We start from the raw sequence: 17,711 nt of genomic DNA, 5'->3' as shown, positions 1-17,711 counted from the left end.
GTACCAAACACACAGTTAAAAAAATAAATAATGTAGTGGTTTAAATGGTAAAAGCCAATGGTTCCCATTTTAATATAAACCCATTAGAATTTCTGTGATGGTTTCCAACTTTTTTTAAGCTGGTCTGATCTTCTGTCCTTGTCTAAAGAAATAATTACACACACACAAATCATGCTTAATGTTTTATTATCAAGGTGAACAGGTGAAATTCATCAGTATCTGTAAAATTCACCTACATGAGTTTCACAGCACTAACACTGTGTCAGCTTTGATCGCCTCGGTGAACACGTAATAAACGGGGCGTTACTTGCATTTTATGGTTGTCAGCTTTGTTGCATTACATTTACTTCACCAGGAGATGGTGCTGCAATTTCTATCTGAATGAAGCTTCGAGTAATGAACCATTTTCGACACAATTGTATCAGAAAGCAACAATGCTTCGAAACGCTTCATTTGGCCATCACTACCAATACCCAGAGCTGAGGAAAATAAACCCCGAGTGAAATACAACAAGCTCGGAGTTGACGACTCCTTTGACTCAAAGTGTGATTATCTGCTGTATATATAGACACCTCTTAACTCATTGATTGGGTTGATTAACTGATTGTGCTCCACAGGTGTTTAATTAGGGTTAATTATCTGAACGTGCTCCTCCCGAACTTTGTTAATAAAACATTATTTCTTAATATGCCAAATATGGTAGGGGTTGATCTTTGAGTATTATGATTGGATGGAATGGACATCGTGGTTAATGATTATTGTGTATAAATATGAGGCTTCTTCCTAACTAAACTTGAGAGTGTTATGGTACTATACTGTCTCTGTTTAATTATTCTCTGCAAATTAATCTAACTATCAGTGTTCAGGCCAGTGCTGTAGCAATGCATCACTTCTTTTCCATGATGTTTTCCCTGCTAGCCATTATTGGGCATGTGAGCACCGACCGGTCTTACAGATCTGAGCTGAAGGTGACGAATGGAATGGGTTGGGGATCATGGGGGCCTAAGAGCATATGTCCGAGTGGAACATACGCCGCAGGGTTTAGTCTGAAGGTAAGTTGGGCATTGACTCTGTGGCTAATGTGGGGGTGGATGAGCGCTTCAAAGATTCAAAACTATAGAGTTGCTGTTCATTTAATGCCAGGGAACTGCACCTGCTTAAGATTTAAGTGCCAGTATAATATTAAAGAGCATGAAGATAAATGTTACTAAGTTTTGGGTTAGAGTTTCTTTCAAGTGGAAGATTGTCTCAATGTTGTTTTAAGGTGGAAACACTTCAGTTGGGTGATGATACAGCGCTCAATGGGATTCGTCTTCACTGTGTCGATCGGTCCAAAGATTCATCAAGCTCACGTGACTACACCGTAAATGAGTCCAACGTAGCAAAGTAATGGACTCCGATTATGAACAATTATTGCATTTAAGCTAGATCAGTAAATTAAGGATTTTCTTGAATAACAATGATTTAATCAGGCAACTGTTTTCTTCAGGTGGGGTTCTTGGCAACGTATCAGATGGTGTCGTTCTGGATACTTTACAGCTTTCCAGCTGAGAGTTGAATCTTCCCAAGGAGACAGAGATGATACGGCCGCAAACAACATCAAGTGAGTGTGTGCTGCTATAAGTTCTACAACATCTCTTACCCAGTGTAAACCTCTTACACCATCTCTTACCCATCCTGGTTTTATTTTGCCATTTAAGGACTCAGTTTTCCCCCATCAATAGTTTAGGTAATATCACACTTGCAGTGGTGCTGCTGTTCAAGATTGTGATTGCTGCAGGTGATCATGCGACTGACACAACAGCACAATATATTTTATCATAATATTGTCACATAATTTTTTTTTTCAGGTTCAAATGCAGTGGAGGTCAGGAGGTGGAGGGTGGCGGCACAGAATGGGGCAACTGGGGTGACTGGAGTCCAACGTGTGAAGGAAAAGGAATCTGCGGCTTACAGACCCTGGTAGAACCGCCACAGGGAAGTGGAGACGACACCGCTCTCAATGACGTGATCATGCTCTGCTGTGATTAAGGTGATGTGATTTCAATCAAACTCAGACTGACGCAGACACTGATGCTTCAGAAAGTTCATAAACAGATCGTAAAACCTATTCATATTTGTCAAGCGGTTTAGTCCCGATTTTCAGAAGAGACTCACTTTATATGATGAGCAGATTTAATTTAGGCTTTTATCTACACACAAACTTTGATCAGCAAACATAAAAAGAAGCACTTAATGTGGAATAACAAACTTCATGTGTTTCTAAAAGCTAAAACATTGTGTAATTGGTCCTCATTCGTCAAGCAAGCATGTTTCAGCTTCTATTTGTGCTTACTGATGTGTGTTATGTTTAAATATGGATATGTGGTGAACCACCCCTTTAAAACAAAAATATATAATATATAAATAAAATATATTTGTCTTGACAGTGGCAGTGAAGAGGTTCCCCAATGTGTCCAGAGGAGCTTTGGGGATTGCAGTGAATTCTAAGCTGGGGGAACTGAGACTGCTTGAAAGGAACATGTTAAAACATTATATATTTGGTTTAGAATATGCTCCCTGCTTGATTGATTGTTAAATGTACATGTTTCAGACATCAAATAAAAATGTTCTTAAAATGTTACATGTGAATGTATTTTCTTAGATTGAAAAAAAAAAAAAAATTCGTACGGGTGTGTAGACTGTCACTTGAGAGACAGAAATCTGAGATTTCATTAAAATACCTTCATGGAAATGTGGACATTACCTTATTAATTCCAAGAACTTTATTAATTCACCACATTATGATTTATTTTATTCCAAAATTTTTGTAACAAAAATTCTCAGGAATACACATAATATACTCATTTTGCCATTGTTTGCTCCTAAAACCATTGTTTCATGCAGGAAATTTAAGGCCATGCCCATTGAGGCAGAGGTTAGCAATGCCTCTTTGGTCCATAGAACGTAGTTTATGTAGGTTTGCGCATGCGCAGTCAGTTCTCATGCTGTCTTGAATTATCAACATTGAGGCAGAGACCGAGCTTGCTTCATGCCACGTGATCCACTCGCTCTCACTCAATCCGCGCTTCCCGATCTAGCGGCGCCTAGGGTTGGCTGTCAACAGGCCCGGGGTGGGTAATCGGGAGAATTCCCGGTGGGCCGGTCGAGGATTTTTGTTTTTTCACATTTGTCACGTTAGATGCATTAGGCTACACTCGTTCCGCATTGACACCGCAGCGCGCAGCCCAATATTATGAAGCTGCAGAATCGGAGCCTGCATCTACAGTCCCGCACCCAGAGTCCCACATTCTCAGACCCCTCGTTTTTTCGAGACAGCGCCTCCTGCTGTTCGGAAGATCGTATAACAACCGCACCCAGAGTCCCGCATTCTCAGACACCTCGTTTTTCGAAACAACTGTTCGGAAGATCGTATAACACCCTTATCCAAATGCCACTGAAAACAATAGGGTGCAATATTACTGTCACAGTGTGAGACTGTGTTTTGTGTGTATTGTATTGTATTAGTGTTGTTCCCTGAGTTGCCACCAGATGTCTCTTCCCCTCACTGTCATATGTATCATGAACTGCATTTCCCATACTCCTGTCTGTTAATCATTGATCATTTGTCACCAGCTGTTTCCCATTAACCTGCATATATAAGCTGTGTCTTTGTGTGTCTTTTGCTGGTTCATCGTTTGATGTCACTGGTTGTTCTGTTGCCTTCTCTGTCACCTGTTTGGATTATCATTTTGCGTACGGCTGTGAGTTTTATGTTTTTATTAAACACTGTTAACCTGCAAATCCTTCTCTTCATTTGATACCGTGACAGAATGAACCAGCCATTAAGGAAGGAGCGGGTTATCAGCCACAGGAGTTATTTGTAGCCGGAGTTATTTTTGTATCACTGCTATGGATCTTACACAGGAGAGCAACTTGGAGCGGGTGAGAGAAGCACTGAGTACCAGGGTGGCGGATTTGCAACAACAGCTCCTGTTGTTGCAGAGTGGTTCCGTGTCGCTCCCACACCATCCATCAGGGTGTCTACAGATATAAACAAGTTAAATTTAAGACTTTTTAAGACCTTTTTAATGCCACTTTGAATGAAATTTAAGACCAAACCTGTGATGGAAATACACATTATATTACATGCGTATATGTAATATTTAACCTAAGTAATTGAAATAATTTAATAGTCACTACTTGTTTATTGAACTAAAATCAATGTAACATTTGCAATCGTGAGAATACTCAGCAAAATAGCTCCTGTCATGTTATGTTACTCAGGGGTTTTTCCTGGCTCAAAATGAGGCGGAGGTGGTAAAATCGTATTAATGTATTTTAATAATAAGATAATTAAATTTCTATTTTTTGTAGATCATCATATAGCCTGTGTTTCCCACATTATTTTTGTGGGTGGAGCTTGGTACCTCTAGGGGGATCCAGGGGCATGCCCCCCCGGAAGAAAATTTTGTACTTTTTAAAGATAAATTCATTAATCTGGTGCATTTTGAGTCACCCGAATCCACTGTTAAAAATAGATAATCCACCTGCAAATAACCCATATTCTTTGATTTAGATATCTGCATCCGATCATCACATTACAATTATTCAAATTCTTAGTGTTAAGCAGATAAAGTGTTATTCAAATTCTTAGTGTTAAAGCTGATTTAAAATGAACATTTATTTAAAATAATTAAAAATTTATTTAAAAGTTCTTCTTTAGGCAAAATTACATTTCCTTAATAGCCTAAACAGAGGCTTTACTCACTTCAAACTTAAATTGTCAATGTTTCATTACATCACTGTTTTATAAAGGGCATTTCTCCCTAATTGTATTAAATGTATGCTCCATCTTTCATTTCAAATTCTTAAATTTGATCAATATATTCAATTAAAATAATAAGACACTAGGCTGTTACCAATCAAATTAAATAATTTACATTGAAAAATTATAACTGTATTAAATGAGATTATTTTAAATATTTTTTAATATACAAATAAGGAATGTTGAAAAGAATGATACTTTATGAAACAAACCGCCAGTAGGAGGCGGCAGGCGACCGTCTTAATGAGCGAATCATTGAGTCATTCATTCAAACGATTCGTTCAAACGGCTGATTTATTCAGAATGAGGCAGTTTATGAATGGGTAATTGAATCTTTGACTCAACCGCTGAATCATTCAGTAATGCTGCTGCAACAAGTGTTGCTGTGAGATGTGCTATGGGGGTTCTACTGTGATCTTTGTTTGGAACTATTTTCGCTGCTGAAACAGAACAAAAACAGTCATTGCGTCTAAAATGTAAGTGACTTAATTTTAACTACCGGTATTTGTTTATTGAACTTATGAAATCAGTCTCGGTTTCAATCTTGATGGCATTCAGGAAAACAGCTCTCTGGTCGCGTGTAGCCTAGCCTAGTTTCTTAACTATAATATGTTATAAATAACTGCGCGAGCCTCAACAGCGCAACATTGTTACCGTCAGTACATTAGGTAACTTAGGCCTATATTATTATCAACTAGGCCTATAGGCTATCAATCGCCACTTAAATTAAATGAAATAAAACAGAATCATCCTCACGTTTTCGGTGATTCCCAGTTATTTGTTATTGTCGAGAGCCGGACGGCCGCCTCATAATTCTCTATGCAGGAAAAACCCTCAACATTTTGAATTTTTACCTCAGTATGTTTCTTTATGTTTGCCATTATGCTCATTTGTTTAGATTTTTTCCTATACAGAGACAAGCAGCGCGAGCCTCAACAGCGTTACCAGAAAAAGCCTTCAAATCATTATCAATAGCTGTTTATGTAATCAAATCTGAATCATTCTGGCGATTCGATGCTTCACTTGACGGGCATTAGGTCCGTCAAACTGTAGAAATTTTTGCGGTAACGTGACCAGAAATATTTAAGACCTATCGAATCTGAATTTAAGACATTTTAATACTTTTTAAGGCCTTTTATTAGGAAAACTTTATTTAAGACATTTTAAGACTTTTTAAGGACCCGCGGCCACCCTGATCCATTTCCCCCAACCCCACGGAGTCGAGTGGTCAGCCGGAGCCTAGCACGGACTTCCCTGAGAGATACGCTGGTGAGCCTAAGTTATGTGAAAACTTTATTAATCAGTGTTCTCTACATCTAGATATGCATCACAGGACTTTCGAAACTGAGGAATCGAAAGTAGCGTTTGTGCTACTGCTGCTGACCGGTCCAGCAGCCACATGGGGAACAGAGGTGTGGGAGAGACGGGACCCATGCTGTGCCTCTTTCAAGGCACTTACCGGGGAGATGATTCGGGTCTTTTCCAAGACTAAGGTGAATTCTTCTCGGAGGTCAGGGAGGAGACCCCGTCCAAGCAATTTTTTGAGGGGAGGTAGTGCGCACCGGTCGTTGTGTGTTGGGACTCTGGGCCTGCGGGAATACACACCCGAGTCATATCACAAGATGGCTGCCACACCTGAGCCTCTTCACAAGATGGCTGCCACACCCGAGCCAATTATGGATGTAGCGAGTGCTAGAGACATGATTGTTTCACTCTTTCCCGAGCGTCGGCCACGAGAGAGGGAGATGGAGAGGAGACCCAAGCCTATTCACAAGATGGCTGCAGCACCAGAGCCACTTCACAGGATGGCTGCCTCACCTTTCTCTCCTATCCATGCCAGAACCCAGCGTCTGAGGTCTAGTCTGGCAGAGACTCCATTAAGGTCATTGCGGAGGGCTGGCTTTCCAACCCCGGTGCCGGTTTTCACGAGGACCACTGCCAAGCCTGCACCAGTCCTCAAAATGGCCGCCGCCAAGCCAGCAGCAGTACCCAAGATGGCTGTCACTATACCTGCACCTATTTTTGAGACTGCTGGGGTTATACCTGCCCCTACACTCCAGATGGCTGTTGTCTCAGCGTCACCTGTTCTAAGCAGGGCTATCATCACGCCTGCACCTGTTCTCAGGAAGGCACCAGAGGTATGTTCATTGGACTCAGTATTTCCTGTGTTTACCATGGCTCTGTGGTGTGTGTGGTCTGCTTTCTGCGCTTCTGTTCAGCAAGATGTCTCTCAAGCCCATGAACCTGAATCGGCCGATAAGTCTGAATCGGAGTCTCTTGAACTTCCTGTTACGGCTGAGAGGTCTGAGCCTGAGTCCCTTGCACTTCCTGTCACAGCTGAGAGGTCTGAACATGAGTCTACTGCACTTCCTGTCACGACTGAAAGTCTCTCCGTCCTGCCCAAGATGGATGACTCCGAGGTTTCTGAACTCTCTGCCTGGCCCAAGATGGCCGATCCTGAGCTCCCTGAACTCTCTGCCCGGCCTAAGATGGCCGTCCCTGAGCTCCTTGAACTCTCTGCCTGGCCCAAGATGGCCGATCCTGAGCTCCCTGAACTCTCTGCCCGGCCCAAGATGGCCGTCCCTGAGCTCCTTGAACTCTCTGCCCGGCCCAAGATGGCCGTCCCCGAGCTCCTTGAACTCTCTGCCTGGCCCAAGATGGCCGATCCTGAGCTCCCTGAACTCTCTGCCCGGCCCAAGATGGCCGTCCCTGAGCTCCTTGAACTCTCTGCCCGGCCCAAGATGGCCGTCCCCGAGCTCCTTGAACTCTCTGCCTGGCCCGAGATGGCCGACCCCAAGCTAGTTGAACTGTCTGCCCTAGCTAACCTGGCCCATAGGGCCTCTTGTGCTTCTTTGCCCAGGTTCCTGTTACCGCCAGCACCACCATGGGTTGCAGCTCGGCTCTGGTGTCTGGAGATGCCTGCAGCACCACCCTGGTCTCCAGCGCCGTTCTGGTCTCTGGTCCCGCCTGCGGCCCCGCCCTGGCTCCCTGCACCGCTTGCGTCTCCGCCCTGGCCGCCCGAGGGGTCTGCCGCCCGAGGGAGAGTCTCCGCCCTGGCCGCCCGAGGGAGAGTCTCCGCCCTGGCCGCCCGAGGGAAAGTCTCCGCCCTGGCCGCCCGAGGGAAAGTCTCCGCCCCGGCCGCCCGAGGGAGAGTCTCCGCCCTGGCCGCCCGAGGGAGAGTCTCCGCCCTGGCCGCCCGAGGGAAAGTCTCCGCCCTGGCCGCCCGAGGAAGAGTCTGCTCCGCCCTGGCCGTCCGATGGACTCTCGGCTCCGCCCTGGCCTCCAGAACTGTCCATTTTCCCTGCCCCGCCCTGGCTCCCTGCACCGCCTGCGGCCCCGCCCTGGGGTTCTAGACCCTCCATCCCTCCCCCAGATCCACCTCCGTTCCTCCACCCACCTGAACTTTTGTGCTTGGTCTTATGGAGTGTCTGGAAGCCACTCCTTTTAGGGGGGAGTACTGTCACAGTGTGAGACTGTGTTTTGTGTGTATTGTATTGTATTAGTGTTGTTCCCTGAGTTGCCACCAGATGTCTCTTCCCCTCACTGTCATATGTATCATGAACTGCATTTCCCATACTCCTGTCTGTTAATCATTGATCATTTGTCACCAGCTGTTTCCCATTAACCTGCATATATAAGCTGTGTCTTTGTGTGTCTTTTGCTGGTTCATTGTTTGATGTCACTGGTTGTTCTGTTGCCTTCTCTGTGTCACCTGTTTGGATTATCATTTTGCGTACAGCTGTGAGTTTTGTTTTTATTAAACACTGTTAACCTGCAAATCCTTCTCTTCATTTGATACCGTGACAATTACGGTCTAGTTTTATTTAAAGTTATACAAATAAATATTTGTGTTCCCTACTTAATGCATGTGCCAAAAAAACCTCAATGTGTTCTCTGACTAACAAATTACCCAGTAATTTGAGCGTGGGTGTAATTTAAAGAAAATTACTGATAAAAGGGATATATCTTCTGAAAAATATTATGTGATATTATATTGTTACAATGTTTTTTTAATTCAAATTCCAATTTTTCTTTCAGTTCAACCTATAATGGTCTAATTAACATGTTACCATGCTAACATTACAAAACCTGTTTTTTGATATTTTAAATGCGAAGCAAAACTCAAATAAGAATAGACAAACAACAATAATAAACAATTCTGTACTTTATTTAACGATCACCTAAACATCATCTTGCTGTAAACAGGACAAAGCAAAGAAAAAAGGAAGAAAGAATTGTGTTAGTGACTTTACTTTTTGTCTTCAATTGCATAAAAAAAACTAATTTATAAGTCGCTTTGGATAAAAGTGTCTGCTAAATGAATAAATGTAAAATGTAATGTAAATGCATAAGGTAAAATAATTACTTTCTGGTAGGCGAATGTTCCTTCTTTTTTCATTCTTTTTGCAATCACTGTCAAATTCATCGACTTCACTAAAATAAAAGATGAATGACATTGTCAAAAATATTGTGTAATAATAAATAATGCAAATTACAAGAACCTAAAGGTGATAAGTAGGGCCGCGGAAAAACACCACCTCCTTCTAGCTCACGTTAATACCATAGACTGGTTACAGTGAAGGCAACAACTTCATATCACAGTTAAATTAATATTGATTCGTTTTAATAGGCTACTTACTTTTTATAAGAACTAATTTAAGTAGTCTACATAAATTATATAAAGTAAAATAATTACTCCGGCATTGATTCATTCAATTGATAGTTTTAGGAGTAAAGGTCCGGTAATTAAAAAAAGGTCAAACGGTAAATCGAATTAAATAATTAATGATGGCATTCTTTGATATTAACACACTTAATGTATTTAATTGGTCTACTTTAATGTCAACTACTTTTAATCAAATCTTTACAATGGCTTGTCTACAAAAAGACCAAGGTTAAAGGCTAACGTTAGCTATCAAAATATTTTTGGCGGAAAAAAGGCGAAAAAAACATACATTAACGGCTAAAATTTGGTTACAAACTATCTTTACAAATATTAAATGGACTATTCATATGTTGGTGTATCGATGAGCTAAGTAGTTTGATTAAAAAAAGAAATCGAATGAGTAGGCAATGATTTGCTATATAAAATTGACGATAGGCTACTCACGTTTCGGCTTAAGTTCTTCACATGTTTATCCGATCCAATTTGATAGGAGGCGCTGTCTCGAAAAACGAGGGGTCTGAGAATGCGGGAGTCTGGGTGCGGGACTGTGGATGCAGGCTCCGAGTCTGCAGCTTCATACTACTCATTAAACCACCAATACCTAGTGATGCTACGTCTGACACCGACGCTCCGAAGCTTGCTTCGAACTCGACCGGTCCTTGCAATGAACCACTGCTTCGGAGCTTGTATCATTACGTCACTAGTCACGTGAAAATGACTTCTGAAGCAAACACACTGGTTCAGTCCTGTAGTGAACCACCTGACTGCTTTGACAGCCCAATCCAGTGTTGACAGGTTTGAAACCTGGCGGCTGTATTTCTTATAAAAGTTAAGGTAAAAAAACAACAACATAGAAACCATTACAGAAATTCTATTGGATTTAATGGTTTTCATGGGAATTTTATTGGTTGTAATGGGAATTATAGTGGTCTCTGTGGGTCCACTGGGCTGTATTGGTGGGGGCATTAAATCCTAATGCAATATGTACCAAACACACAGTTAAAAAAATAAATAAATTATGTAGTGGTTTAAATGGTAAAAGCCAATGGTTCCCATTTTAATATAAACCCATTAGAATTTCTGTGATGGTTTCCAACTTTTTTTAAGCTGGTCTGATCTTCTGTCCTTGTCTAAAGAAATAATTACACACACACAAATCATGCTTAATGTTTTATTATCAAGGTGAACACGTGAAATTCATCAGTATCTGTAAAATTCACCTACATGAGTTTCACAGCACTAACACTGTGTCAGCTTTGATCGCCTCGGTGAACACGTAATAAACGGGGCGTTACTTGCATTTTATGGTTGTCAGCTTTGTTGCATTACATTTACTTCACCAGGAGATGGTGCTGCAATTTCTATCTGAATGAAGCTTCGAGTAATGAACCATTTTCGACACAATTGTATCAGAAAGCAACAATGCTTCGAAACGCTTCATTTGGCCATCACTACCAATACCCAGAGCTGAGGAAAATAAACCCCGAGTGAAATACAACAAGCTTGGAGTTGACGACTCCTTTGACTCAAAGTGTGATTATCTGCTGTATATATAGACACCTCTTAACTCATTGATTGGGTTGATTAACTGATTGTGCTCCACAGGTGTTTAATTAGGGTTAATTATCTGAACGTGCTCCTCCCGAACTTTGTTAATAAAACATTATTTCTTAATATGCCAAATATGGTAGGGGTTGATCTTTGAGTATTATGATTGGATGGAATGGACATCGTGGTTAATGATTCTTGTGTATAAATATGAGGCTTCTTCCTAACTAAACTTGAGAGTGTTATGGTACTATACTGTCTCTGTTTAATTATTCTCTGCAAATTAATCTAACTATCAGTGTTCAGGCCAGTGCTGTAGCAATGCATCACTTCTTTTCCATGATGTTTTCCCTGCTAGCCATTATTGGGCATGTGAGCACCGACCGGTCTTACAGATCTGAGCTGAAGGTGACGAATGGAATGGGTTGGGGATCGTGGGGGCCTAAGAGCATATGTCCGAGTGGAACATACGCCGCAGGGTTTAGTCTGAAGGTAAGTTGGGCATTGACTCTGTGGCTAATGTGGGGGTGGATGAGCGCTTCAAAGATTCAAAACTATAGAGTTGCTGTTCATTTAATGCCAGGGAACTGCACCTGCTTAAGATTTAAGTGCCAGTATAATATTAAAGAGCATGAAGATAAATGTTACTAAGTTTTGGGTTAGAGTTTCTTTCAAGTGGAAGATTGTCTCAATGTTGTTTTAAGGTGGAAACACTTCAGTTGAGTGATGATACAGCGCTCAATGGGATTCGTCTTCACTGTGTCGATCGGTCCAAAGATTCATCAAGCTCACGTGGATACACCGTAAATGAGTCCAACGTAGCAAAGTAATGGACTCCGATTATGAACAATTATTGCATTTAAGCTAGATAAGTAAATTGAGGATTTTCTTGAATAACAATGATTTAATCAGGCAGCTGTTTTCTTCAGGTGGGGTTCTTGGCAACGTATCAGATGGTGTCGTTCTGGATACTTTACAGCTTTCCAGCTGAGAGTTGAATCTTCCCAAGGAGACGGAGATGATACGGCCGCAAACAACATCAAGTGAGTGTGTGCTGCTATAAGTTCTACAACATCTCTTACCCAGTGTAAACCTCTTACACCATCTCTTACCCATCCTGGTTTTATTTTGCCATTTAAGGACTCAGTTTTCCCCCATCAATAGTTTAGGTAATATCACACTTGCAGTGGTGCTGCTGTTCAAGATTGTGATTGCTGCAGGTGATCATGCGACTGACACAACAGCACAATATATTTTATCATAATATTGTCACATAATTTTTTTTTTCAGGTTCAAATGCAGTGGAGGTCAGGAGGTGGAGGGTGGCGGCACAGAATGGGGCAACTGGGGTGACTGGAGTCCAACGTGTGAAGGAAAAGGAATCTGCGGCTTACAGACCCTGGTAGAACCGCCACAGGGAAGTGGAGACGACACCGCTCTCAATGACGTGATCATGCTCTGCTGTGATTAAGGTGATGTGATTTCAATCAAACTCAGACTGACGCAGACACTGATGCTTCAGAAAGTTCATAAACAGATCGTAAAACCTATTCATATTTGTCAAGCGGTTTAGTCCCGATTTTCAGAAGAGACTCACTTTATATGATGAGCAGATTTAATTTAGGCTTTTATCTACACACAAACTTTGATCAGCAAACATAAAAAGAAGCACTTAATGTGGAATAACAAACTTCATGTGTTTCTAAAAGCTAAAACATTGTGTAATTGGTCCTCATTCGTCAAGCAAGCATGTTTCAGCTTCTATTTGTGCTTACTGATGTGTGTTATGTTTAAATATGGATATGTGGTGAACCACCCCTTTAAAACAAAAATATATAATATATAAATAAAATATATTTGTCTTGACAGTGGCAGTGAAGAGGTTCCCCAATGTGTCCAGAGGAGCTTTGGGGATTGCAGTGAATTCTAAGCTGGGGGAACTGAGACTGCTTGAAAGGAACATGTTATAACATTATATATTTGGTTTAGAATATGCTCCCTGCTTGATTGATTGTTAAATGTACATGTTTCAGACATCAAATAAAAATGTTCTTAAAATGTTACATGTGAATGTATTTTCTTAGATTGAAATAAAAAAAAAAATCGTACGGGTGTGTAGACTGTCACTTGAGAGACAGAAATCTGAGATTTCATTAAAATACCTTCATGGAAATGTGGACATTACCTTTATTAATTCCAAGAACTTTATTAATTCACCACATTATGATTTATTTTATTCCAAAATTTTTGTAACAAAAATTCTCAGGAATACACATAATATACTCATTTTGCCATTGTTTGCTCCTAAAACCATTGTTTCATGCAGGAAATTTAAGGCCATGCCCATTGAGGCAGAGGTTAGCAATGCCTCTTTGGTCCATAGAATGTAGTTTACGTAGGTTTGCGCATGCGCAGTCAGTTCTCATGCTGTCTTGAATTATCAACATTGAGGCAGAGACCGAGCTTGCTTCATGCCACGTGATCCACTCGCTCTCACTCAATCCGCGCTTCCCGATCTAGCGGCGCCTAGGGTTGGCTGTCAACAGGCCCGGGGTGGGTAATCGGGAGAATTCCCGGTGGGCCGGTCGAGGATTTTTGTTTTTTCACATTTGTCACGTTAGATGCATTAGGCTACACTCGTTCCGCATTGACACCGCAGCGCGCAGCCCAATATTATGAAGCTGCAGAATCGGAGCCTGCATCTACAGTCCCGCACCCAGAGTCCCACATTCTCAGACCCCTCGTTTTTTCGAGACAGCGCCTCCTGCTGTTCGGAAGATCGTATAACAACCGCACCCAGAGTCCCGCATTCTCAGACACCTCGTTTTTCGAAACAACTGTTCGGAAGATCGTATAACACCCTTATCCAAATGCCACTGAAAACAATAGGGTGCAATATTACTGTCACAGTGTGAGACTGTGTTTTGTGTGTATTGTATTGTATTAGTGTTGTTCCCTGAGTTGCCACCAGATGTCTCTTCCCCTCACTGTCATATGTATCATGAACTGCATTTCCCATACTCCTGTCTGTTAATCATTGATCATTTGTCACCAGCTGTTTCCCATTAACCTGCATATATAAGCTGTGTCTTTGTGTGTCTTTTGCTGGTTCATCGTTTGATGTCACTGGTTGTTCTGTTGCCTTCTCTGTGTCACCTGTTTGGATTATCATTTTGCGTACGGCTGTGAGTTTTATGTTTTTATTAAACACTGTTAACCTGCAAATCCTTCTCTTCATTTGATACCGTGACAGAATGAACCAGCCATTAAGGAAGGAGCGGGTTATCAGCCACAGGAGTTATTTGTAGCCAGAGTTATTTTTGTATCACTGCTATGGATCTTACACAGGAGAGCAACTTGGAGCGGGTGAGAGAAGCACTGAGTACCAGGGTGGCGGATTTGCAACAACAGCTCCTGTTGTTGCAGAGTGGTTCCGTGTCGCTCCCACACCATCCATCAGGGTGTCTACAGATATAAACAAGTTAAATTTAAGATTTTTTAAGACCTTTTTAATGCCACTTTGAATGAAATTTAAGACCAAACCTGTGATGGAAATACACATTATATTACATGCGTATATGTAATATTTAACCTAAGTAATTGAAATAATTTAATAGTCACTACTTGTTTATTGAACTAAAATCAATGTAACATTTGCAATCGTGAGAATACTCAGCAAAATAGCTCCTGTCATGTTATGTTACTCAGGGGTTTTTCCTGGCTCAAAATGAGGCGGAGGTGGTAAAATCGTATTAATGTATTTTAATAATAAGATAATTAAATTTCTATTTTTTGTAGATCATCATATAGCCTGTGTTTCCCACATTATTTTTGTGGGTGGAGCTTGGTACCTCTAGGGGGATACAGGGGCATGCCCCCCCCGGAAGAAAATTTTGTACTTTTTAAAGATAAATTCATTAATCTGGTGCATTTTGAGTCACCCGAATCCACTGTTAAAAATAGATAATCCACCTGCAAATAACCCATATTCTTTGATTTAGATATCTGCATCCGATCATCACATTACAATTATTCAAATTCTTAGTGTTAAGCAGATAAAGTGTTATTCAAATTCTTAGTGTTAAAGCTGATTTAAAATGAACATTTATTTAAAATAATTAAAAATTTATTTAAAAGTTCTTCTTTAGGCAAAATTACATTTCCTTAATAGCCTAAACAGAGGCTTTACTCACTTCAAACTTAAATTGTCAATGTTTCATTACATCACTGTTTTATAAAGGGCATTTCCCCCCTAATTGTATTAAATGTATGCTCCATCTTTCATTTCAAATTCTTAAATTTGATCAATATATTCAATTAAAATAATAAGACACTAGGCTGTTACCAATCAAATTAAATAATTTACATTGAAAAATTATAACTGTATTAAATGAGATTATTTTAAATATTTTTTAATATACAAATAAGGAATGTTGAAAAGAATGATACTTTATGAAACTTAAGGCCCGTTCACACCAAGGACGATAACTATAAAGATAACGATAAAAATATAATTCTAAAAATCGTTCTCCATATTAAAGAATAACAGAGTTCACACCACAACTATAACGATAAAGATATGAGGAACGATATCGTCGGGATCACTTTTAGAACGATTTTTTTCCAGCTGTTGAACGATAAAACACTGACAGCCAATCAGAATCCATTCTAATTTAAAGGTCTCGCGCATTTAAAATGGATCTGGATCATCCGGGCGCGCGCGTGCTTAGAATAAAAAGACGTTATCGGTCGTTGGTGTGGACGCATATATAGTTATCTTTATCGTTATCTTTATAGTTATCGTGCTTGGTGTGAACAGGCCTAAACCGCCAGTAGGAGGCGGCAGGCGACCGTCTTAATGAGCGAATCATTGAGTCATTCATTCAAACGATTCGTTCAAACGGCTGATTTATTCAGAATGAGGCAGTTTATGAATGGGTAATTGAATCTTTGACTCAACCGCTGAATCATTCAGTAATGCTGCTGCAACAAGTGTTGCTGTGAGATGTGCTATGGGGGTTCTACTGTGATCTTTGTTTGGAACTATTTTCGCTGCTGAAACAGAACAAAAACAGTCATTGCGTCTAAAATGTAAGTGACTTAATTTTAACTACCGGTATTTGTTTATTGAACTTATGAAATCAGTCTCGGTTTCAATCTTGATGGCATTCAGGAAAACAGCTCTCTGGTCGCGTGTAGCCTAGCCTAGTTTCTTAACTATAATATGTTATAAATAACTGCGCGAGCCTCAACAGCGCAACATTGTTACCGTCAGTACATTAGGTAACTTAGGCCTATATTATTATCAACTAGGCCTATAGGCTATCAATCGCCACTTAAATTAAATGAAATAAAACAGAATCATCCTCACGTTTTCGGTGATTCCCAGTTATTTGTTATTGTCGAGAGCCGGACGGCCGCCTCATAATTCTCTATGCAGGAAAAACCCTCAACATTTTGAATTTTTACCTCAGTATGTTTCTTTATGTTTGCCATTATGCTCATTTGTTTAGATTTTTTCCTATACAGAGACAAGCAGCGCGAGCCTCAACAGCGTTACCAGAAAAAGCCTTCAAATCATTATCAGTAGCTGTTTATGTAATCAAATCTGAATCATTCTGGCGATTCGATGCTTCACTTGACGGGCATTAGGTCCGTCAAACTGTAGAAATTTTTGCGGTAACGTGACCAGAAATATTTAAGACCTATCGAATCTGAATTTAAGACATTTTAATACTTTTTAAGGCCTTTTATTAGGAAAACTTTATTTAAGACATTTTAAGACTTTTTAAGGACCCGCGGCCACCCTGTCAGGGTGTCTACAGATATAAACAAGTTAAATTTAAGACTTTTTAAGACCTTTTTAATGCCACTTTGAATGAAATTTAAGACCAAACCTGTGATGGAAATACACATTATATTACATGCGTATATGTAATATTTAACCTAAGTAATTGAAATAATTTAATAGTCACTACTTGTTTATTGAACTAAAATCAATGTAACATTTGCAATCGTGAGAATACTCAGCAAAATAGCTCCTGTCATGTTATGTTACTCAGGGGTTTTTCCTGGCTCAAAATGAGGCGGAGGTGGTAAAATCGTATTAATGTATTTTAATAATAAGATAATTAAATTTCTATTTTTTGTAGATCATCATATAGCCTGTGTTTCCCACATTATTTTTGTGGGTGGAGCTTGGTACCTCTAGGGGGATACAGGGGCATGCCCCCCCCGGAAGAAAATTTTGTACTTTTTAAAGATAAATTCATTAATCTGGTGCATTTTGAGTCACCCGAATCCACTGTTAAAAATAGATAATCCACCTGCAAATAACCCATATTCTTTGATTTAGATATCTGCATCCGATCATCACATTACAATTATTCAAATTCTTAGTGTTAAGCAGATAAAGTGTTATTCAAATTCTTAGTGTTAAAGCTGATTTAAAATGAACATTTATTTAAAATAATTAAAAATTTATTTAAAAGTTCTTCTTTAGGCAAAATTACATTTCCTTAATAGCCTAAACAGAGGCTTTACTCACTTCAAACTTAAATTGTCAATGTTTCATTACATCACTGTTTTATAAAGGGCATTTCCCCCCTAATTGTATTAAATGTATGCTCCATCTTTCATTTCAAATTCTTAAATTTGATCAATATATTCAATTAAAATAATAAGACACTA

At 40.1% G+C, this 17,711-nt stretch overlaps 2 protein-coding genes across 2 annotated transcripts; both read left to right on the top strand.

The window, feature by feature from the left end:
- The first annotated feature begins 696 nt into the window (after positions 1–696).
- Positions 697–2,623, top strand: LOC311276632 (vitelline membrane outer layer protein 1-like). The gene is made up of 5 exons (XM_084386414.1): positions 697–1,052; positions 1,265–1,386; positions 1,490–1,603; positions 1,851–2,032; positions 2,430–2,623. Exons 1-4 carry the CDS (start codon positions 882–884, stop codon positions 2,029–2,031), a joined length of 588 nt encoding a protein of 195 aa, XP_084242540.1. The 5' UTR covers positions 697–881; the 3' UTR covers position 2,032; positions 2,430–2,623.
- An 8,635-nt stretch (positions 2,624–11,258) lies between these two features.
- Positions 11,259–14,243, top strand: LOC311277089 (vitelline membrane outer layer protein 1-like). The gene is made up of 5 exons (XM_084387236.1): positions 11,259–11,513; positions 11,726–11,847; positions 11,951–12,064; positions 12,312–12,493; positions 12,891–14,243. Exons 1-4 carry the CDS (start codon positions 11,343–11,345, stop codon positions 12,490–12,492), a joined length of 588 nt encoding a protein of 195 aa, XP_084243362.1. The 5' UTR covers positions 11,259–11,342; the 3' UTR covers position 12,493; positions 12,891–14,243.
- Positions 14,244–17,711: the final 3,468 nt, after the last annotated feature.

Source organism: Rutilus rutilus (genome assembly GCF_951802725.1).
Source record: "Rutilus rutilus genome assembly, chromosome: 18".
Classification (NCBI taxonomy): domain Eukaryota; kingdom Metazoa; phylum Chordata; class Actinopteri; order Cypriniformes; family Leuciscidae; genus Rutilus; species Rutilus rutilus.
Note: the sequence above shows the minus strand (reverse complement) of the source record. Positions and strands in the feature narration are given on the sequence as shown.

Bases quoted from the DNA above. Each gene is read 5' to 3' on its own strand.
- LOC311276632 (XM_084386414.1), top strand. From the start codon at position 882: ATGCATCACTTCTTTTCCATGATGTTTTCCCTGCTAGCCATTATTGGG. The intron at 1,387-1,489 runs GTAATGGACTCC...TGTTTTCTTCAG, and splicing joins AATGAGTCCAACGTAGCAAA to GTGGGGTTCTTGGCAACGTA. The intron at 1,604-1,850 runs GTGAGTGTGTGC...TTTTTTTTTCAG, and splicing joins ACGGCCGCAAACAACATCAA to GTTCAAATGCAGTGGAGGTC.
- LOC311277089 (XM_084387236.1), top strand. From the start codon at position 11,343: ATGCATCACTTCTTTTCCATGATGTTTTCCCTGCTAGCCATTATTGGG. The intron at 11,514-11,725 runs GTAAGTTGGGCA...TGTTGTTTTAAG, and splicing joins CCGCAGGGTTTAGTCTGAAG to GTGGAAACACTTCAGTTGAG. The intron at 12,065-12,311 runs GTGAGTGTGTGC...TTTTTTTTTCAG, and splicing joins ACGGCCGCAAACAACATCAA to GTTCAAATGCAGTGGAGGTC.